General features: G+C 43.0%; 1 protein-coding gene across 8 annotated transcripts in view; it reads left to right on the top strand.

The window, feature by feature from the left end:
- Nucleotides 1-22,289, top strand: part of LOC137321019 (transducin-like enhancer protein 4) — a 130,322-nt gene extending 108,033 nt beyond the window's left edge. For all 8 annotated transcript variants that reach the window (XM_067983128.1, XM_067983129.1, XM_067983122.1 and 5 more), the window contains 10 exons: nt 1,628-1,780; nt 5,487-5,619; nt 5,948-6,132; nt 6,414-6,487; nt 10,171-10,420; nt 14,073-14,320; nt 15,258-15,405; nt 16,003-16,153; nt 18,175-18,251; nt 20,309-22,289. In XM_067983128.1, the coding sequence (XP_067839229.1) occupies nt 1,628-1,780; nt 5,487-5,619; nt 5,948-6,132; nt 6,414-6,487; nt 10,171-10,420; nt 14,073-14,320; nt 15,258-15,405; nt 16,003-16,153; nt 18,175-18,251; nt 20,309-20,416 (1,527 nt within the window). In that variant the 3' untranslated portion in view covers nt 20,417-22,289. The remainder of the gene's footprint in view (nt 1-1,627; nt 1,781-5,486; nt 5,620-5,947; nt 6,133-6,413; nt 6,488-10,170; nt 10,421-14,072; nt 14,321-15,257; nt 15,406-16,002; nt 16,154-18,174; nt 18,252-20,308) is intronic.
- Nucleotides 22,290-24,162: the final 1,873 nt, after the last annotated feature.

Below are 24,162 nucleotides of genomic sequence, written 5' to 3' on the forward strand. Positions count from 1 at the left end.
TACAGCAACTTCAGCCCACATGACATTAAGAAGTGGCTGAGTGCACCGAACACGACAAAGGCTTAGGTTCTGACAATATCCTGGCTGAACTGTTTGACATGTGCACCAGTGCTAGCTGCTTCCCTAGCCAAGTTGTTCTAATACAGCTGCGACACAGGCATCAGCATGACATTGTGGGGTGCCTAGGTATGTCTTATCCATAAAAAAACGGTATAAATCTAATCTGACCAATCACCACCATATCAGCCTTCTTTCAATCATCAGTAAAGTCATCAGTAGTACCATCAGCCACACCTACTCACCATACCTGCTCAGTGACCATCTGTTTGGGTTCTGTCAGAACCACTCTGCTCTTGATCTCATTACAACCTTAATCCAGATGCAAGAACTGAATGTCAGAGGGGAGGTGAAAATAGCTGCCCTCAACATCAAGGCAGCAGTCAACCAAGTATGGCACCAAGATGCCCTAGCAAAATTGAGGTCAATGGGGATCAAATGGAAAACCCTCCACTGGTTCGAGTCCTACTTGATGCAAAGGAAGATAATGTGGCTGTCAGAGTCCAGTGGCTGGATATCATCTAGGCTTGGGCTGAGATGTGACTGGTAACGCTCATGCCACCTACATGTTTAGGTAACACTCATCTCGAACTAGAAAAAACCCAACCATCTCTCTACTTTCAATGGCAGCACCATTGCTGAATCTCCCACCATCAACATCTTGGGGGTCACCATTGACCAGAAGTTTAACTGGATCAATTATATTAACACTGTGGCTGCAAGAACCAGGCAAAGACTGGGTAATCTGCAATGAGTGGTTCACTCCCTGACCCTTCAAAGCCTCCCTCTCCACCATCTATATAGTTCAAGTCAGTCATGTGATGAAATATTTACTACTTGAGAAGCTCAACATTATCCAGGACAGAGCAGTTTGCTTGATCAGTGGCACTGTCACCAGGCTCAATATCCACCCTCCATCACTGACACATTATGGTTGCAGTATGTACGAACTACAGGATGCACGGCAGCAGATCACCCATGTTTACTTTGACAGGACCTTCCTCCCTTGCAACATCTACCGCTAAGAAGGACAAGAGCAGCAAACTTCCCCTCCAAGTCACGCAGCATCCTGATTTGGACATGTATTGATGTTTGTTCCTTGTTGCTGGGTCAATATACCGGAATTATTTACCTAACACCATTGTGAGAACACCATCAGCACAAGAACATAGTGGCTCAAGGAGAAATCGCACCAAATAAATGTGGCCGTTCCAGTGTCCTCAGCACCCAGGACAACTTTTAAAAAAATCATTCCAGGGTATCTATTACAACGTATATAGTGATTTTATGGTGGCCCATGTGTGTTATTTTCTTCTTACATTGGCTTGCCGTGTGGACCATAATGACCAGTTCTGTATTGCTCTACAGTATTGATATGTGACTTTCGTACTTGGAACTTAACCAATTTGGTATAATCACTGCATGCTTATTGAGAAATAATTTGCATCTGATTAGTAGAAAGTAATATGGCCAGTTTATATTCTAAATTGTTAATTGTAAATATAGCTTTACCTTTTTTTTCCTATTTTGGAATGCTGCTCACTCAAAAATGTTGTGTTCCTTGTTTCAGGATCCCACATCACCACGAGGTAGCCCACCTCACTCGCCACGGGAAAATGGCTTGGATAAATCTCGCCTATTAAAAAAGGATGCACCTATAAGCCCAGCTTCCATTGCTTCCTCCAGTAGTACTCCTTCCTCAAAGTCCAAAGAAATGAGTCTTGTAAGTATTGTGTATACATTTCTATCTGAACTCTTCAATTAGAAATCATTAGTCAACCGAGGCGCATTCCAATTCAGTAAAAGCGTATTTTTCACTCAAGGCAATTAAGTCGACCCTACTCTAATGTTTGACTTAAATTGCTCCCTGTTCCTGCGATATGATGTAGAAGCACGTGGTAAACCTTGGCAACCATAATTTTTCTGCAGAAGAGGGGATGGTGAACTTCAATAGCAAGTCAAATAGATAATCTTTGACAAAACTGCAATAAAAACAGAAAATGCTGGAAAACACTCAGCAGGTCAGTCAGTACCTGTGGAAAGAACAAGCTAATGTTTCACATGTAGACCTGTCATCAGAAAATCTCAGAAATCATTTGAAACCCAGATCTCTGGGTCATATCTGTGTATTGTATAGGATGCCATGCAAGTCTGTCGTTCACTCCAGACCCACAGCAATGTGGTTGATTCTTAATTGCCCTCTGAAATGGCCTAGCAAGCCACTCAGTTGTAAAATCTCGCTACGAAAAGTCATAATAAGAATAAAATCGGACGGACCACCCGGCATCGGACCACTAGGAACCGGACACGACAACGGCAAACCAAGCCCAGTCGACCCTGCAAGGTCCTCCTTACTAACATCTGGGGACTTGTGCCAAAATTGGGAGAGCTGTCCCACAGACTAGTCAAGCAACAGCCTGACATAGCCATACTCTCAGAATCATACCTTTCAGCCAACGTCCCAGACTCTTCCATCACCATCCCTGGGTATGTCCTGTCCCACCGGCAGGACAGACCCACCAGAGGTGGCGGTACAGTGATATACAGTCAGGAGGGAGTGGCCCTGGGAGTCTTCAACATTGACTCTGGACCCCATGAAATCTCATGGCATCAGGTCAAACATGGGCAAGGAAACCTCCTGCTGATTACCACCTACAGTCCTCCCTTAGCTGATGAATCAGTCCTCCTCCATGTTGAGCACCACTTGGAGGAAGCACTGAGGGTAGCAAGGGCACAAAATGTACTCTGGTTGGGGGACTTCAATGTCCATCACCAGAGTGGCTCGGTAGCACCACTACTGACCGAGCTGGCCGAGTCCTGAAGGACGTAGCTGCCAGACTGGGCCTGCGGCAGGTGGTGAGCGAACCAACATGAGGGAAAAACTTACTTGACCTCGTCCTCACCAATCTACCTGTCGCAAGTGCATCTGTCCATGACAGTATTGGTAGGAGTGACCACCGCACAGTCCTCGTGGAGATGAAGTCCCATCTTCGCACTGAGGACACCATCCAACGTGTTGTGTGGCACTACCACTGTGCTAAATGGGATAGATTCAGAACAGATCTAGCAGCTCAAAACTGGGCATCCATGAGGCGCTGTGGGCCATCAACAGCAGCAGAATTGTATTCCAGCACAATCTGTAACCTCATGGCCTGGCATATTCCTCACTCTACCATTACCAACAAGCCCAGGGGATCAACCCTGGTTCAATGAGGAGTGTAGAAGACATGCCACCAGCAGCACCAGGAGTACCTAAAAATGAGGTGCCAACCTGGTGAAGCTACAACTCAGGACTACATGCATGCTAAACAGCGGAAGCAACATGCTATAGACAGAGCGAAGCGATTCCACAACCAACGGATCAGATCAAAGCTCTGCAGTCCTGCCACATCCAGTCGTGAATGGTGGTGGACAATTAAACAACTAACGGGAGGAGGAGGCTCTACAAACATCCCCATCCTCAATGACGGCGGAGTCCAGCACGTGAGTGCAAAAGACAAGGCTGAAGCGTTTGCAACCATCTTCAGCCAGAAGTGCCGAGTGGATGATCCATCTCTGCCTCCTCCCGATATCCCCACCATCACGGAAGCCAGTCTTCGGCCAATTCGATTCACTCCACGTGATATCAAGAAACGGCTGAGTGCACTGGATACAGCAAAGGCTATGGGCCCCGACAACATCCCAGCTGTAGTGCTGAAGACTTGTGCTCCAGAACTAGCTGCGCCTCTAGCCAAGCTGTTCCAGTACAGCTACAACACTGGCATCTACCCAACAATGTGGAAAATTGCTCAGGTATGTCCTGTCCACAAAAAGCAGGACAAATCCAATCCGGCCAATTACCGCCCCATCAGCCTACTCTCAATCATCAGCAAAGTGATGGAAGGTGTCGTCGACAGTGCTATCAAGCGGCACTTACTCACCAATAACCTGCTCACCAATGCTCAGTTTGGGCTCCGCCAGGACCACTCGGCTCCAGACCTCATTACAGCCTTGGTCCAAACATGGACAAAAGAGCTGAATTCCAGAGGTGAGGTGAGAGTGACTGCCCTTGACATCAAGGCAGCATTTGACCGAGTGTGGCACCAAGGAGCCCGAGTAAAATTGAAGTCAATGGGAATCAGGGGGAAAACTCTCCAGTGGCTGGAGTCATACCTAGCACAAAGGAAGATGGTAGTGGTTGTTGGAGGCCAATCATCTCAGTCCCAGGGCATTGCTGCAGGAGTTCCTCAGGGCAGTGTCCTAGGCCCAACCATCTTCAGCTGCTTCATCAATGACCTTCCCTCCATCATAAGGTCAGAAATGGGGATGTTCGCTGATGACTGCACAGTGTTCAGTTCCATTCGCAACCCCTCAAATAATGAAGCAGTCCGAGCCCGCATGCAGCAAGACCTGGACAACATCCAGGCTTGGGCTCATAAGTGGCAAGTAACATTCGTGCCAGATAAGTGCCAGGCAATGACCATCTCCAACAAGAGAGAGTCGAACTACCTCCCCCTGACATTCAACGGCATTACCATCGCCGAATCCCCCACCATCAACATCCTGGGGGTCACCATTGACCAGAAACTTAACTGGACCAGCCATATAAATACTGTGGCTACGAGAGCAGGTCAGAGGCTGGGTATTCTGCGGCGAGTGACTCACCTCCTGACTCCCCAAAGCCTTTCCACCATCTACAAGGCACAAGTCAGGAGTGTGATGGAATACTCTCCACTTGCTTGGATGAGTGCAGCTCCAACAACACTCGAAGCTCGACACCATCCAAGATAAAACAGCCCGCTTGATTGGCACCCCATCCGCCACCCTAAACATTCACCCCCTTCACCACCGGCGCACTGTGGCTGCAGTGTGTACCATCCACAGGATGCACTGCAGCAACTCGCCAAGGCTTCTTCGACAGCACCTCCCAAACCCACGACCTCTACCATCTAGAAGGACAAGAGCAGCAGGCACATGGGAACAACACCACCTGCACGTTCCCCTCCAAGTCACATACCATCCCGACTTGGAAATATATCGCCGTTCCTTCATCGTCGCTGGGTCAAAATCCTGGAACTCCCTTCCTAACAGCACTGTGGGAGAACCGTCACCACACGGACTGCAGCGGTTCAAGAAGGCGGCTCACCACCACCTTCTCAAGGGCAATTAGGGATGGGCAATAAATGCTGGCCTCGCCAGCGATGCCCACATCCCGTGAACGAATTTAAAAAAAATTCAGGCTGGAAAATACTTGAACTCAGTTTAAAAAAAAATTGTACACAAATCATTTGGCATAGTTCTCAACTGCAGTTATTGATCTCAAGAAAGTTACAGTTGGTGACATTATTAAAATATTAGATTGGTTGCTGTTTATATCCACTGTCAGTGAGTGAATGTTGTATCATTTTGTAGTTGCAGTATTGACAAAACATTTTTCTGCTTATTTACAGAATGAGAAATCAACTACTCCAGTGTCAAAGTCCAACACTCCAACTCCACGATCAGATGCTCCAACTCCAGGAAGTAATTCCACTCCAGGATTGAGGCCTGTCCCTGGCAAACCACCAGGAATTGATCCATTAGGTAACTAAACGGTTCACTATAAAACAGTTGTCTTCATAGAGCTTTATAATGTTGCCTTTGCTGTTGGCATAAATTCCTGTTTTAGTGTTACAGGAATCCATTTTCCATTTCACTGGTTTAGAGTTTCAAAAAGCATAATATTGCAATTTTTACATGGAAAAATTCCTTACGGAAAGCAAACCACAAAAAGTAGCATTATATAGCACTACTTTTTTCCCCTCCTGGATTTCGCAGCTTAAAAGATGAGATGTCCAGCTGAGGTGAACTAAACACGTTTGCAGGTACTTGGAGCTTACAGTCACTGATACCAGACTTTGGTAATTTACAGGCTTGAGGACTCCTATGGCAGTGCCGTGCCCTTATCCTGCTCCTTTTGGAATTGTGCCCCATGCTGGTATGAATGGAGACCTAACGAGCCCAGGGGCATATGCTGGTTTACATAATATCTCCCCCCAGATGAGTGCAGCAGCAGCTGCTGCAGCAGCAGCAGCTGCTTACGGCCGATCTCCAGTGGTGAGTGAATTGAGCAGGCTTTTAACCCTAATTTGACTAAGCTATTTTCTTTTTGTCAATAAGAAGACTGCTTATTTGAATGAATTGGAGCCAGGAAAAAAGTTTAACCTATGTCTGTAGATACTGCTGGCTTAATTAGGAAAATGCAGAAATAGTTGGCAGTTAAAGCTTTTTGAATGAATGTTTAGCGATCCTTTTTTTTAAAAGATAAAACTAGGTTTACTGTTTTATTCTTTTTAATAATGACAATTCAATTCTGATGTAATTCTGGTAATTTTTAGGTTGGGTTTGATCCACATCACATGCGTGTACCTGGGATTCCACCAAATCTAAGTGGCATTCCTGGAGGAAAACCGTAAGTCTATAATCATTCTGCTTGTCAAAAATGAGAGGTGAGAAAAATAATTGAATGTTTTCGGGAAGAAGAGGTAAATGGAGAGAATAAAGCCATGGAGAGGTGAATTTTGTGGTCCTCCTAGAGTTCCACATTCCGCATGGTGATTGTCGGCCTGTTTAGCAGTGTGTTATGAAATTAAAATGAGAAAAGATACCGCTCATGACATTACACTGTCATGGCTGTGCAGTGCCTTTGATGTGAAACCATTATTTGGTGGCTTTGCTGCTAATGCTTTCAAAATCTGGGAGGTACTAGAAGTGTTGCCAGCATGGTACCAAAGTTAGAACATAAAGCGGCATCTTTACTTAGAATTCTATTGAATGGCATATATTTGAGGCACCTGGTGTGGCCATCGTACAGTGTACTTGAAGTTACTATTTTGTTTATTCTAAATATTAATGCGAACTTTACATGTTTCTGGCATGTTCTTATGTTGGGCACATTGGGGGAGGAAATGTCTTTGCACAGTGTAGCATGATTGCTGGGGACATATGGAACATTGAGATGGCTGGCATGATGCAAGCTGCCCTGCATAGATTCTACCACCATATTAAAAGCAGATGCCTGTTGAATACTGGGTGAGGAAACTCTTCGGGACAACTGCTGCGAAAATGCATTACCTGGAGGCTGGGTATGAGAACATGGACTTGCATATCCAGTGCTCAATGTCTACATGATTGTAATTCTGCAGAACTTCTGCATCCCCCATTTGGTGGAGCTGCTGTTTAGTGGAGAATGCTACAGTCAGGAGAATGGTGACAATGCACTTGAATGCCTTGTGATGACTTCTACCACTCACCATGTTGCTCATGCAGAGCTCCTGACAGCTGGGGCTCGATTTTCGCACCCGCGATCGGGTGCGTTCATGGCGGGGGGGGGGGGGTTGCGAAAATCGGGGATTCCCGGGGCGGGTCTGGAGCCCGGCTCCAACCCGCCCACTTCCGTTTTCCCCGGTGACGCGCTGACATGCGCGCGCAGCCCCCGCATGTGGGACTCCCACCGGCAATTAAAGCCGGCGGGGTGCCACTTGAAGTACTTAAACGGGTACTTCAGGTTGTTTACAGACCTGATTGACCTGTTATTTTAGGGGTGGGATTTTGAAATGAGCTGAGACTGTTTCCCATACTGGGGGAAACACTCCCAGTTCAAATGGACATGTTGCAGCCATCAGCCTGTGGCAGCTGCAAAGGTCCATTTGACAAGTGGGGGAACCCTCACTCATTGCAGGAGGCCACTCTGTCACTTTGGACAAAGTTTGGCCTCCACCACCCTCCCTCTAACAATAAAATTCACAAACTTGCACACTTACCCCGGTGTCCAGACACATTTACCTACCTTGCGGACCCCCTCAAATGTACAACTTCCAGATGGGGGCCGCCGTAGCTGCAGTCATGACCTCCTCGGAGGGAGAAAAGCATCACCAGCCTCGCCGGCCACACCGTCCGCCTCTGACACGTGGAGCTCCACAACACAGTGCTGTGACACATCCACCTGCACAGCAGGACTGAGGGCAACCGCAGAGAGAGATGCGTCGCAGAAGGCACTACCCTCGCCACAGGGTCTACAGACCACGGCTCAGCTTCCTGGACCTCTCTGAGCAGCAGTGCACACAGAGGCTCAGAGTCACTCAACATGTAGTTGTGGACATCTGTAGCCTCCTTCATGCCGAACTGCTCCCGGCTGGCCCGAGCACCATCTTCTTACCTGTCGCTGTCAAAGTCACCACTGCCCTCAACAACTTCTCCGCATCCTTCCAGGGTGCCATCGGGGACATTGTCGACGTCTCTGTCGTCTGCACACGAGCCCTGAAAATACACCTGCACCCACTCTGCAGTGACACAATGGGTGGCATCAGTTGTGGGTCTTCATTGTGATCCTCAGGAAAGGACATTATTGCACAAACCAGACAAGATTCGCAAAGACGTGGCAGTACTGGTGACAATATAATATGTAATGTGAGTTGGTCAGAAATTAAATATAAGTAAAAAAACCCTCAAACACCCTTGTGCATCCCCTTCCTGCTCACGACACGTTTGCCTTACACTTCCTACTGCACGTATGTGATGCATGCCCTGTGGCTACAGCACAGGTAGTGGCAGGTTGAGTGAGGCTGACCGTGAAAGAGATGCACAAGAGGATGAGTATGAGATAGAGCCATGAGATTGTATGAGGATTGGGTTGAGTGGTAGTGGCGGGATGAGTACTGGCGAGGTGAGTAAGTGCAGGTAAGATGAGGATGACCTTTGAGTGGATGTGAGGGGTGATGTGATAGAGTAGTGTTGGCAATGCAGAAGGACATGTGGGGTGGGGGCGGTGATTAGGCAGACGGAGTGTAGGGGAATGAATAAGCGTACTCACTTCGGCTGACCTACTTAGGTGATTGAAGCGCCTCCTGCACTTAATGCAGGTGCGCGATATGTTGGTGGTGTTGGTGACCTCCTCTGCCACCTCGAGCCAGGCCTTGGTGGCAGAGGCAGGCCACTTCCGCCTGCCCGCCAGGGGGAAGATCTCTATCCTCCCCCTCCTCCTCCTCACCCCATCCAATGATACCTGGAGTGAGGCATCATTAAACCTGGGACCAGCCTTCCCCCTGGGCTGCTCCATGCTGTAATTTTTCCTATTTTCTGCAGCATCAGTCAGTGAAGGACTGCCCCTTTAAATAGGGCTCCTCCAGCTGACAGACCTTGCTGCGCATGCGCAGTCCGCCCGCTGCGCAGCTTACCAGCGGGAAACCCGGAAGCCGAGGTAAGTGGCTCCAATTAGCCTGCGTTTCCGTGCGGAGCACACTGATTTCACTGGGCGCGTTATTTACGCGCCCAGTCGACCCCCCCCCCAGGTGATAACCCGCCGCCCTGCTGATATCGAACCCCTGGTGTCCACCTAACAAGGGTGTAAACCTGCACTTTGTCAATTTTTGGATGACCAACTAGTGACTGTTCTCCTTGAGGGAAAGGTGAAGGAGGTCTTAATGAAGACGAGGTAGCTGCAAAATGAAATTTCAATATCTAAACCAGACAGGTCCACAATACTCTAGGGCACTCCTATTGATTGACCTGTCATGCTATGCTCACTGATGGAAGCCATTCAGCTCCAGATAACACTGCAAGGCAATGCCTCAATGGGTAGAGTGGTCCCTGGTAATGAACAGCATGAAGCAGCTCTTGGGAACCACCAACTGTGCACTGTTAGCTGATTAAACTCCAGCAGTACCCTGTTCACACTTGTTGGTCCCTCAACTTTGACTCTGCCGACCTGTGCCTTAGCTCTCTGGACTTGGGTAAGTGGAATGCGTTCCTATAGGGACAGAGGTGCAGTCTCTGTTAGGCAAACAGAAACCCTACAAGTAAATGTAGATTCCTTGAGAACTTGACTTGGAAACTCTTGAATAAGGTGATGGTTCCTGCACCTGTCAGACAACTCGCTGACCAATAAAAAGTGAACAACCTATCTCAAGCATTTTGATTCTGGCTTTAACATTCTGAACAGATTATATTATAACTAAATCTGAGTTCAGGCTATGCTAATGTGTTAAAGAACTTTGGCTTTATTACAACATCTTTGTAATAAAGATAGAGCAGCAGAAATAATGTGCTGACTGATGTAGTGATTTGCTAATCAGCACTTTCCTTCTTTGTTAATAGTGCTTATTCATTTCATGTAAGTGCTGACGGACAGATGCAACCTGTGCCTTTCCCTCCTGATGCCCTGATTGGACCGGGAATTCCAAGACATGCTCGGCAAATGAACACTCTGAGCCATGGTGAGGTTGTTTGCGCAGTGACCATCAGCAATCCTACAAGACACGTGTACACCGGTGGGAAGGGATGTGTGAAGGTCTGGGATATTAGTCACCCTGGGAACAAGAGCCCGGTCTCTCAGCTGGACTGCCTGGTAAGAGGATTGGTGGGAAAATAACATATCTGGGTGGAGGAGGAATTTGGAAGTGTATACTTTGCTTACATATAGATATATATATATATGTATGTCATTCAGGAGAGGAAAGCTACTTTTTAGCAGTGAAAATGACATTTCCTTCACTGTGTAGTGTTTGTTGGACTGGAGTTTAAAATCCTTGAATGACACATGTAGTAATAGCACACGAGTATTATTCAAATTGCCTGTTGCACTGAATTGCTTGCATTTTCATTGTTAAAGATCATAGGGAAACTGGGGAGGAAAAAAATCCCAATATATAGATTAATGTGCACTTTTATGTAAAAGTCAACAAAAAAGTAAATGGAATTTTTGTTTACAATGATTTGCAAAATTTGAGTTTTGTCAAAACAAGACAAGCGTCCTGATGTAATATAGTAGTGAAGGCAATGAGCATGGTTGCGAAATTCTAACCGTTATTCTGATTCACTGTTGATAATATACAGCGTGAATGTTTCAGCATTACCTCCCGGTAATAAACTTGATTATCATTCTGCAAATCCTTCAGTGTGGTCATCAGCGATGCAGCAGACACAGGTGTCTACCATGGATAGGGCAAATGATATATCATGACAAAACATCCCCTGACAATTCCCACATATTTCTTCACTTACTACATGTGGCATGATTTGCTGACCTAGTCCCACAATTTACATAAAAGGTCCCAGAGGCAGTGAAAATGCTCGTATTTGGTTATCAATCACTTGCTGCAACAAATCACTTGTCCAGAGCATGGCATCTGCTGCAGCCATAAATGGATCCTAAATGGAATAACCCTCCCCCTCCAGTGAGCAACTGTATTTTTATTTTTACTTGGACAATGTTTCCTCTATCTATACAAGGTTCTCTTGATATTTGCATGTACTTTTAGTGCCATAATGCACCCAAGGTACTCTGAATCCATGTTCCTAAATTTTATGAGGCTGCTTCATTAGCCAAGAACTCTCCTAGAAAAACATGCCCTGCCTCCTTCAGACAGCTGCTGTCAATTAAACTAAAGTGGGGCATTTTTCATCTCTGATTCCTTGGCAGGCTAATATGTGACCAACAGAAATGACAGACTCTACTTGAGTATGTGCTTTATTATTCCAAATTAAGTTGTGTGAGAAAAGTGAAGGTCAATTTGGCAATCTTGATTTTTTTTTTCTAGTGTCAGCTTTGGGTCAACCGTAGCACTGTTCAGTCTGAGTCAGAAGGTTGTGGGTTCAAGCCCCACTCCAGAGACTTGAGCAGATTATCTAGGTTGACATTTCATTGCAGTACTGAGGGAGTGCTGCAGTATCGGAGGTGTATCTTTTGGATGAAATGCTAAACCAAGGCCCCTTAAGGTAGATGGAAAAGATCCCATGACCCTTTTCGAAGAAGAGTAGGGTAGTTCCCCTGGTGTACCTCAACCAACGTCAAGAATAATTGATTTATCTGGTCATTTACCTCATTGCTGTTTATGGGACCTTATGTGCAAATTGGCTGCTGCGTTTCCCCACATTACAAAAGTGACTATATTTCAAGGTATTTCATTGTCTGTGAAGCACTTTGGGAACTTGTGAAAGGTGTTATATAAATACAAGTTCTTTTCTTCCTTGGCAAATTATCCCCTGCTGGCCTAGTTATTTCTGCTTCTGATAGGGTGGTTGGCTTGCTCCCAGACTGCCTGTTAGTGCCTTCCTGTAGCTAGCTACCAGGTACTGGAGACTGCCAAAAGTGATACACACTACATTTTTCTGCTCTCTGTAGTGAGTTGCTCAGATCAGAAACTAAGATGATTTGGGTCAAATCTATGTCCCTCACACTCAGTGGTTCAGAGCATTAGTACTTCAAAGCTCGATGTCACCGTGACCCCTTGCCTAAGAGACAGTTACAGCAGGTGCTGAGAAGTGGTTGCATTTTTTTATTCCCTCTTTTACAATGCTACAACGTACATTGTTATATTGAGACTGCAAGTTCTTGCAGCAATTAAAATAAATTGCACTTTTTTTGTTTACCAGAATGATACCTGGGCTAAAAGGGTTAAATTATAAGAACAAGTTACATAGACTAGGCTTGTATTCCCTTGAGTATAGAAGATTAAGGGATGATCTGATTGAGGTGTTTAAGATGATTAAAGGATTTGATTGGGTAGATAGAGAGAAACTATTTCCTCTGGTGGGGGATTCTAGAACAAGGAGGCATAACCTTAAAATTAGAGCTAGGCGGTTCAGGGGTGATGTTAGGAAGCAATTCTTCACGCAAAGGGTAGTGGAAATCTGGAAATCCTCCCCTCCCCCTCCCCCAACCCCCCTCCCTGAAAAAAAGCTGTTGAGGCTGGGTCAATTGAAAATTTCAAAACTGATAGATTTTTGTTAGGCAAGGATATTAAGGGTTACGGAACAAAGGTGCGTAAACGGAGTTGAGGTACAGATCAGCTATGACCTTACTGGATGGCAGAATAGGCTTGAGGGACTGAATGGCCTACTCATGTTCCTATGAGATGAGACTAACTTGCCAGTAATTTCCTGGCTTAACCCTTTTTCTTTTCTTGAATAGTGATGTAACATTTGCTACTCTCCAGTCCTTTGGCACAATTCCTGTTTAAAAAGATTGTTGGAAAATTATGGTTTGTGCCTGTTTGTGCTATTTTCTCCCCAGTCATCATCATCAGTGTTCAAGGATGCATATTATGTGGGCCTGGTAACTTTTCTACTTTTAGTTCCATTTTTTTTAATACAGTTTCAAAGTAGTGCTTCTTCCACATCCTCCTCAGGTACTCTTACAATTGCATTTTCATGTCTTCTGTAAAAATTCAAAGTGCTTATTAAGCATCTGCTCCATTCCCTCGCTCTCAAGTACAAGATGGCCCCCTTTGTCTCTAAGTGGCCCCACCCCTTCTTTGACTATTATTTTATTTCTTATGTGCTTATAAAACCTCATCTGCTGCTGTTTGATGAGAGCGCTGCCATTATTACTTGAGCTTTGTATAAGCAAGTAGTTGATCCGGTTTCAGTACCATTAGGGATTGGAAGAAGTTCATCCATAAAGTTAGTCCGCACATGTGACAAATTTGGTGCTGGTGTGTTTATCATCAAGAAAATATTAAACTGTGTAGTTTGATATCAAGTACATAATCAGGAACAAGTTCAAGGCTGTAATTTAATCTTGGGATTTGGGTGTTCTCGTACCCCATTGAACAATTTACACACATCCTCTAAGTTGCTGCACATGGATTACAGTCATGTAACCTGCTCTTGGGTATTGGTTGCTGAGTATTTATTATGTTACTGTAGTTATCAATACTGTGACTGTAGCAAGTTTATCCATGAGCTGTGGCTGTTTAAGTGAAGCTATCAGGAAGGTTATTTTTCAAAAGTTCTGAAAGGGTAGAAAAATGGAGTAAACATTCATAATGTGAAACTCCTAAATTCAGATGATAATTCTGATTACATGTTTGATTGCACTGGGTGTGTAAGTTAATTTCAAAATTGTTTTTTAAAAAAATTCCCAATGCATTATACTTTCTTTCTGTAAAGATCTTAAGTAGAAATAAAGATAGATTAAATCACTTATGTATTCTGGAGGCCATATTTTATTTGTCTTTTTTATGTAAGCAATTGCTTAATGGCTTCTATCTCAACAGAACAGAGACAATTACATCCGATCATGCAAGTTGCTTCCTGATGGTCGCACCCTGATTGTTGGTGGTGAAGCCAGCACGTTATCTATTTGGGACCTGGCAGCCCCAACTCCACGTATAAAGGCAGAGTTGACATCCTCTGCCCCTGCCTGCTATGCTTTGGCTATCAGCCCCGACTCCAAGGTCTGTTTTTCCTGCTGTAGTGATGGTAATATCGCTGTCTGGGATCTGCACAATCAGACATTAGTCAGGTAAGAGTTGATTATCTTTCAGAAAACTTGAATACTGCTGCTTATAATTTGTAGTGTGTATGTATGAAAAGTCGAAGAGGCAGAAGGTTCATTTTTAAAAATTACTATTTTTTTTAAACAGCCTCCAAATGCACAATGCAGTTTTAACCTGTTTTGAACTCTGCTTAAGTGTCAGTTTACCTCAGTTGGTTGTGCACTCACCCGTCGAGTCTGAGGGTTATGGATTCCATCTCCACTACAGACTTGAGCACATAATCTAGGCTAGCTCTTCAGTTCTGCATTGTTGGATGTGCTGCTTTTCAGAACAAGACTTTCTCAGGTAGACCTAAAAGTTTCCATTGCACTATTTTGAATAAGAACAGGGACTTCTCCCAGTGCCCTGGCCAACATTTCTCTCTCAACCAACACCACTAAAATCCGATTATTTAATCATGTGTCTCATTTGCCTTTTCTGGGACCTTGTTGTATGCAAATTGGCTACTCTGTTTCCCTACATGACTATACTTCAAAAATAATGCATTGATCATACAGCACTTCAGGACATCATGAGACTGTGATAGGATGCTATATAAATGCAAGTTCTTCCTTTTCAAGGTGAGAACTTAATTTGGATTTTTTTTTTACATAGACAGACTCAGTTATACTGTACTGTGCAGATAGTAAACCTAGTTATACTGTATGAAGGGCTGTATAATTTAGTTTTTTAAAAAAGAACGCTATTGTAAAATGAAGTACACCTGAAATGTCAGTGTTTGGTCTGTACCATTCTTAGGCTTTAAGAAAAAAATTGAATAATGTTTTTTACCGATTTTAATGTATGAAATTGTCACATGTATAGTGCGGAAAGGCCATAAACATTGTCATTGATGTAATGTGAAGAACAAAATGAACTCATGATTAAATGTGTTCAAATCTATTGCTTTCTTGATGTTTATAGACAATTTCAGGGCCACACAGATGGAGCTAGCTGTATTGATATTTCAAATGATGGCACCAAGCTTTGGACAGGAGGTTTAGACAACACTGTAAGATCCTGGGACCTCAGAGAAGGAAGGCAACTACAACAGCATGACTTCACGTCCCAGGTATGTATATAGAGAAAGGAAGAATTTGAAAAAGGGAGTTTGTAAGACTGTAAAACAATCAAGAGATTCAGATAGCAAATTTGAAGTGGTTATTGAATGCCAAATACACAGAGACTGTTGCCGCTTTATACCTGAGCATGTTATCTGATATACTTCACCGTTGAATCTTAAACAATAAATACGTGCTCGGCAATCTTTTTAGTTCATTGGCATCAAGGTGTTACGATTCCCCTTGGCATAAGCAAATGTATTATTGCACTAGTGGAAGCTTTTGTTTCCAGCACGTTAATGTGTGTAAATATAGAGTGTTCTGAAGTTTATGCATTCAACTGAACTACAACTTAAAATGCATTTTTTCAGAATTTGCCATTTACAACTTCCTAATGCTCTATCTAAAAGCAAAAAGTAAACCTTGCTGAGTTACCATTTAGGATGACTTCATAACTCCACCGACAGGTTTTTAGTTCTGAATTTTTTTTGTAAAATTGTATTGCTCTAAGACAATCACATAGCTTTTAATTGGCCCATCGCTTACAAAATGAACTGTTTCATGGGACACAGTTTCTGTAGTTTAATAGTGTTTTTTTTCTGCTCTAGATCTTTTCATTGGGATATTGTCCCACTGGAGAGTGGCTTGCGGTTGGAATGGAAAACAGCAATGTTGAGGTGCTGCATGTGACAAAACCAGACAAATACCAATTGCACCTCCATGAGAGCTGTGTGCTGTCCCTTAAGTTTGCTCATTGTGGTAATTTCTTTCTGATACTGCTCATCATGTTAATATTTGTGCTGGTGATATTGAATGTTCCACCATTCTTGAAAGGGGAAAAAAAAACTTCAGGAAATGTTTTTTATATGTCTAAAGGACTTCTCCCCTCACACCCTGAAGGACAGAGGAAGGGGAGGGGCAAAGGTTATTAGTCCAGATTTTAACTTGGGCGTGTGGGGGCCAAGGCAGGTGGCAAATCATTCTGACCTCCAGCAGCGTGAGGCCTGGGAGATTTTAACTCCTAGGCTTCATCTGCATCCCACTGGTCAGTTTTCCATCCGAGACCAGCGGGAAGTGGCAGCTGGCCGTTGGGAACGGTCCCCAGCACTCATATAAGTCGATTGTGCGGAAGGATTCGGAGCACTCCTGCTCCTCCTAGTCCATAAGCAAAGTCAATAAAAGTAAAAAGATTTGCCCTTTTGAGCCTTAACTGGCTTCGAATCCTCTTCCCTCCAGTTGGACCTGGTGGGAAAGCCACAACCATTTCACCGTTCAGCCCACAGTTAAAATAGCCGTCGGGCTCCGATAGCGTCGTCGTCGGAGCCCGATCTGCACATTTATCGCTGGTTTCCAGCAGATGGCCCTCTCGCCTGCTCAGAAGACCAGGTTAAAATCATAGCCTGTGTGATCAGTGTGGGATGTCGGCGGGTGATTCCCACGGGTGATGTTAACTTCCTGTCCAGATTCCACTGAACGGGCAGGGTTATAATCGCCACTATTGAGAGTGATACCCCTCCATTTGTTTCTTAGGGTAGTCTTATGGAGACAGCTGTTTAAAAAAGGGACCTGTTTTGATTACTTATCTTGGTCTGCTGCCAACTGGGAATTGACCTTCTTTCCCCTCCCTGACCCCCCCCCCCCCCTACCCCCGTACTGTATTTTAGTGCAAATCTTTGCATTGTGGCATAATATTCAAGGTGACTGTAGGATCATTTGGGGAGGAAGAGAAATTATTCATTACTTTTAATACATCTGTCCCCAGGCATTGGTTTAACTGTCCACTTCAAAATAATATTATGAAGGTCCAATTTGGATGCCAGCCACCAAATGTCAAATTTTAAACAAATTTTGAGCTATTGGTATTACAATTCTAAATATCTTCAAGTCAACTTTTTTTTATTTGTAGAATTTAGGACAGATCTCTGATCTCAGCCATGAATTCATCTGTAGCATTAAAAAAAAATCATTTTCAATAAACTTGGGAAACTATGCAATAATAACTCATTTAATACAATTTAATGTATGTGTGTAAATAGGGCAATTTTAACAGGCTGGTTGTGTAATGATTATTTACACATAATTCCCCATCCACTTTCTTCCCCTCCCAACCTCCTAAAAGTGCTAACTGGTACTGAAAGCCCTTGGTATGTCTTATTACTCCCTTTTTTAAAAAATATTTTCTGGGTTTTATTTTTCAGATTTTAGACTGCTATTCGCTTTAAAGCGAGTCTAGTCAAAGAAAAAATGCCCTTTTGATTATCTTATGCAGCAGGTTTGATTTATCAGCAAAAGGGTCAACCTTTACAATAACTTAAGCTCATTGGGAATAAATCTACAAAAGGTGTAGAACTTTAGTGCCAATGACTCAATCATAGATACATTACCACGATCCCATTACTGTACTATAAACTTTTCAAAATTCAGAAATAACCTAACAATTCAGATAAGTACACTTATCTAATGGCAGCAGTGAGCCAAACAGATGAGTAGCAGAGAAGCCATGTGGGTAAGGACAATTATCTGGATTGCCTCTATGTCTGCAAAATTTATTGAAGGTCAAAGGCTTAATTGATATAGAAGTAGAAGCTTTTAATGCAGGTTTGTTCTTGGTAAACTTGCACCTAGAGATATAAGTTGTCGTCTTCTGTGAAAACTAAGACTCAGATGGTGTTGATGAAATAATGGCTGTATTTTTTTTAAATAAAGCTCAGTAATTATAACCTAAAAACAGTTTCTTAAATTTGTCCTAACAAACTGTTGTGTTCAAAACTAATTTCTAGGTAAGTGGTTTGTAAGCACTGGGAAAGATAATCTTCTGAATGCCTGGAGGACTCCTTATGGAGCCAGCATATTCCAGGTAAGGATGGAACATTAAGATTTTCTCTCTCCTAGAGAGGAGCCCTGCATTACACTGCATTGAAACGCTATAGTATTTGAGATCTATGGACAATACATGACTTCATGGAGCCTTTTTATTGGGAGGAGGAGGGGGGGGGGGTGCAGTGACATTCTTTGTTATGGTATAATATATAAACATGACTGTATAAAATTATTATAGAATGCAGTGTGGCTAAGAGATCCTTCCTTCTCACCAGTTCATTTGTGCTAATCTGTTTCACTGGAGATGCTGTTTTACTACTTCCCATCCAAGTGCTTTTGGACATTTGAGAAAGGCTAGTCCACAGATCAATATATGAACTGAGCTGAGGGCGAGAGACTGGCTGGCCTTGTGCATTAGAACACTGTCCTTTCATGTGCCTGGACCTGAAATAAGGCCAGACTATTGAGATGAAAGTCAACTCTACCTGCTGGCTGCAAGGATTATGAAATGAGATCAAGCAGCCACAATCCATTTCCCAGTGCGGGTTAGTCCACAGCACAGAACAGAAGTTCTGATGAAGTTTTACAGTGCATTGGTCAGACTATACTGTCAGTCACCATACCATTCCACAAAAAAGGAGATGCATGCTTTTGAAAGGAAACAGAGAAGAGCAATGAGACTGATCCCAAGTGGATTGAGCTGTAAGGAAAGATCTGAGCGCATTATGTTTTAGATTCTCATGAAGTTCCCCTCTCCCTTAACTGCTTTCTTTACAAAGAATATAAAATGTTACAAGAAAGCTGGGAAAGTAGGAGGAGAAGACATAAGTGGAAAATAGTGGAAAAAAATTTAAATGCAGGAGGATAGATTACTTGAAATGAGTGAAAAGTTTGGAATAATTTGCCGGCGGGATAATAAAAGCAAAAACATTGAGTTGATGCAAAATTCAGTTGGATGCTGTAGTGGGAGAATTAGTCTACAGATGGTGGTGGGCAGGGAGGCAGAGTGGAGAGAAAGAGCAATGTATAGTGAGTCAACAAATTGCATGCAGTTGCACGCAATTTCGGAACTGCTTACGCCCTGGTGCATATCGCACAGAGAATCTAAAAAGGCAAAGATAACTTAAAAAATTAGAAATTAAATCTTTTGCAGGTTGATGGTACTTTAAGCCTCCATTTAAAAACCATGGGAATGCAAATTACTCACAAAAAGTACAGAGCAGATTTTCACGTTCCTGTGCTTGGGTGTATTGTATCACCTAGAAGCAGCACATAGAGGAAGATCTTGCAGGGAGGATCCCACACCCGTAAGGGAGTCAGCATATTTTTCTGTCCATTTAAATTAACAGACAGGAGAATTAGGCAGTCTCCCTTATGAGCATGCTACTGTCCCCGGCTGCTTTTCCTCTGTGCAGCCCCCAGGCAATCCAATCCAGTATGTTCAGGAACAGGAAAATCTGCCCAATTAGATAGCAATTTCTATTGTGGGTCAGTCGGTTGGATTCCAGAACCAAAGTTTGCACAGTAATATGTTAAATAACTACAACTAATAGTTTGTTTATGTTGTGGAACATTTTGCAGAAGCAGTGCTTGTATAATACCCAAAACATCTGGTGCTGCGGAATCCACTCTGTCTGTATCGCAGGCTGGAAATCAGCAACAAACTATTTGTTTGAAAGTTGGTATTCTTGACTTCATTTCTGATTGCTGGACCTTCATCACTGGTTTGAATAGGTGGGCTGAACACACAGCCCACCTATAGCCAGGGGAAAATAGTTTATTATTGCTGAGGTAGTGCTACCGCCTTAGGAGGTAGAGGGGGGAAGAAAACCACACCCTACTCAGGTGGAGGTAATAGCATCGTTTTGCTGACCTTACAGCATTGCCATTAAAATTGGGGTGTTACCAGCAATAACGCTTTAGGTTAAATGTAGTATACTATTAAATTCTATGTAATGTGTAAATTCACATTGTTTACTCTCTAACAAAATAGTCATTGGTGCTAAGTGCTCCATAATGATATGGACAAGCTCTTTTATATGGACATTTTCCTTTCCTTTCATTTATTTGGTGCTTTTTTTTTAAACTTCACAGTCCAAGGAGTCCTCATCGGTGCTGAGCTGCGACATCTCAGTGGATGATAAATACATTGTCACTGGCTCTGGGGACAAGAAGGCTACAGTCTATGAAGTTATTTATTAGGAATGGAGCCTGAACACACAGATACCTTTCACTATAGCACTTTTGTTAGATTTGCTCCTTATGGCTGACTTTGCAAAACAAAAACTTCAACGTTCTTGTCATCGTTTCTCAGCTCTGTGCTGTATTTGATCGTAATTTCTGGACACGACCATCTGATATACAAAACCCTCAAAATCCAACTACTGAGTGGATGGGACAAGCTTCTTTTGCCATTAATTGAATGAAGGACCAGAAGGTTTCAACTATTTATTTTTGTTTTTCAAGACTTTTTATAATCTTTGTTAATATTGACTAATTTCACAAAAGCGCTCTCACAGCCTTGGCGACAAAGGTTAGTTACGCTATTTGGGAAAGGGGATGGAGGGTGGTACTTCATTTTAGTATTAATTAATATTGTGTGTTTTATTATTTCTCCATTGTATTACAAAATTGCTGAGATCTTTTTAATAGGACTATCAAGTTACAGAGTAATATTCTTGGAATTTGCCAAAAATAAAGCTTGTTGGTAATATGAAGCTAAGGCAAAAGAAAACTTAAGATTTGACAGGTCCTGGAATAATGATTTACTGTTAGTATTGCATTGTTAGGAGGCCACAGGCTTGGAAATAATAAAACTAATGCCACTTCACAATATATTCCAGCTATTGTGAAAAATAGGGCAGAAAGTGCCCATAGGACATGGGAAAATCCATATGGTGAGAAACTTGCTGATTGGTTCAGGTGTTTCACTAACTGGAAAAATAATCAATCAGAAATGATTAAACTCCTGCAAATATTTTATATTCACTGAAAAGCAACTGCCACAAAAGCGACCAATCAAATTCCTGTTTTTTTGAAACTCTTGAGCAGCTAAGTTGGTTCCCCAACTCACCCCACTATATATCCCTAAAATTAAACATTGTAATGGAACACACAAAAGAATGTAATTAATTCTGAATAAAATTACTAAACTTATCCATTCCATCTTGCGTCTTTCCCTCACATGTGCTTCCCCTCCTTAAGGGTCGCTTGCTTACCTTCTGCTAATTTCCCAGAGCTTGGATCCATCAGCTAGTCCTTTGGTCGTGATGTTTTTTGGGTCTCTGCACATGCCTCACTGCCCCTTACTCACCCACTCTCAACTTTCAGGCTATTGAAGTACATTTTTAACCTGCTGTCAATCAGCATGTCTGTTCTTCCCTCATGGGCTCTGGTTCTCTGCCTCCCCAGTCCTGCTCCTTAGCTTGCACTGTTCAATCACTTCTCCTTAAAGTGCTCTTGAAATTTTCCTTTTTTTGCCTTCCTTGTCCTTAACCAATGAATGGTTGTGTCTCAGTCCACTTAAGCACTCTCCCGCCTGAAAGTTTCAGTCATTGTCTGACTACAGTCCTCTCTCACTTTCTAACCTCATCACTCCCAGTTTCACTTCTCAGCCTCACCACTTCCCTGGCCTTGCTTACCACTTTCGCTCCTAAGCCTCACTTGCTGTGAGCAATGTCATGGGGGATCAACTAGTGATTTATGAAAAGTAATTTTTATTTTTTGCTAACTTAAAAATCTAACATTATTATAGAGTTGAGGAAAGGGGGGAGAAAAGGGAAGGAAGTAAAGGAAGCCAACTGTAACTCATTGTCTAATAAGTATAATGAAGATGCATTATAGATTGTGGTAGGTGGAGGCTATGTTGTGTGGATTTGTGATGGTGTTCATGATGAGCCTTTTCATAGATTTAAAGGTCAACTGAGTTTACATCTAATGCACCAACACTAATACAGTCCTTCCTCTGTACATGCACAATAATGGAAGAATAAAGTGAGTTACAATCAAGGGGCTGTCATAAACTGTCCAAGCATTGCTGTATGAACCCTGAGATTTATGTACTTCTTCCAAATGACTTATTGCTACTTCTATAATACAGTGCCCCCTCACTATAACACTTGGATATACCATTAACTCTGTGCAACATGCATTGTTTATGGCTCCCTTACTAATGTGCCTCTCACTATTTCACTTCTTCTGTGGCTTCCAAAGATTTGTCTTGTACAAGAAGGTACCGTGAGTCATCAATATTCTGATTATTCCTGGTTTCACTTCATTTAAGTACTGAACCCAGAAAAAACAAAGGGACACCAACAGACTTCCCATCTCTTTTACTGCAAACACTGTCATTGGTTCTTTGCTATCTACATGAACCTTATTTCCCCAGAAGAAAGTATTGCGTTTTAGTACGATTATTCCAGATATCTTTCTAGGTTTAGGAGACATTTTCGGACCACTTTTATGCCAGTTTCTGTTCTAAAATTCTGCATGATCTGCAAGAAACTTTTTCATTTACCAGTGTTTGCGGGAGAAAGAAATGACTACTGCAGAACATTATTGTAACAAAATTTGCCAGAGCAAACTCCAACAAATTGGAAGTGCAAGGCCAAATGAAAAAAATAACTGAATCCCAGGTCAGTGTCATGCAGATGAATCCAACACGAAATATACCTCTAATGAGGCTACATCATTAGGTACAAGTTCTAATTCCTCATCAGGATATGTAGCTGTTGCTGACTTGAGGCAATCACATTTCCACACTGAAGCACATAATGAAAGCAAGATCTCTAGCAACCATTGCTTATACCTTGAGGAGTCTCTGTATTAGTTTGTGATACAGCAGTCCTCTTGCAAGCTGTGACTACTTCAGTGCCTAACTTGCAGCCTTTAATCTTGTTCCTGCTGTGGAGAGTGATCTCTTCACCCATTTTATTTAAAGATTTGTGAATCTTGATGGGCTTGATGTTCATGATCATCCAGGTGTTCATCTGGCACTACTGACAAAAGTTAATGAGTGAAACTTGGAGCGTGGAGACTAGCAGCTGAACTGGATACCAGTATGAATCCAGAGTTGGAACAGATGATCCCTGTATCCTCCAATCAATACCTTTTGGAGCTCCCCTCTTGAGCAATGGAGGTTGTTGCATTTTTGGGTTTTATGCTACAGATTTACACTGGTTCAGTGTCACTGATTACTTCCGAAAGTGAACGTAGCATCCACTACTAACTGGAGTGTTTCTTACCTACCCAATATCTAGATAAATGACAGTGAGACCAAGGCATTGAACAGAGAACCCTTGCCATTGTACACTTGCTCACTGGAATGTACCTTCTGTTTCTTCTCCTCTGCAATAGGCAGTTTAAATATACGCCCTTACCAGACCTGAAGGAGTACTGCACTGTCGGAGGTGCAGTCTTTCAGATGAGATGTTAAACAAAGACCCTAACCACCCTTCCAAGTGGATATGAATGATCCCATAGCACTATTCGAAGAAGAACAGGAAAGTTCTCCCAGTGTCTTGGCCAACATTTATCCGTCAACCAACACCAGCAAAACAGATTAACTGGTTATTTGTCTCATTACTATCTGTGGGATCTTGCTGTGTGCAAATTGGCTGTCACATTTGCCTACATAGCAGTGACTACACTTCAAAAGTAACTTACTGGCTGTGAAGTGTTTTAAGGATGTGAAAGGCAATATTTATTTGCAAGTTTGTTCTTTTAATATTCTGTACTCTGAGCTGCTTATGTTCTTCAACTCATTATGTCATTTTACATCCATTGTTTTGATTATTCTTATGGCAAGTAAATACAGTTTTAAAATACCAGCGCCGATTTTAACCTAACCCGCCCAGTGGGAACAGGGTGGGTTTGGGTCGGATCCCTGTTTTACACCCCGCTTGAGTTTAAAATCGGGCGGGGTGTCAAACAGATGTCCAACCTGAACC

The sequence above is a fragment of the Heptranchias perlo genome, chromosome 4 (genome assembly GCF_035084215.1).
Source record: "Heptranchias perlo isolate sHepPer1 chromosome 4, sHepPer1.hap1, whole genome shotgun sequence".
NCBI lineage: Eukaryota > Metazoa > Chordata > Chondrichthyes > Hexanchiformes > Hexanchidae > Heptranchias > Heptranchias perlo.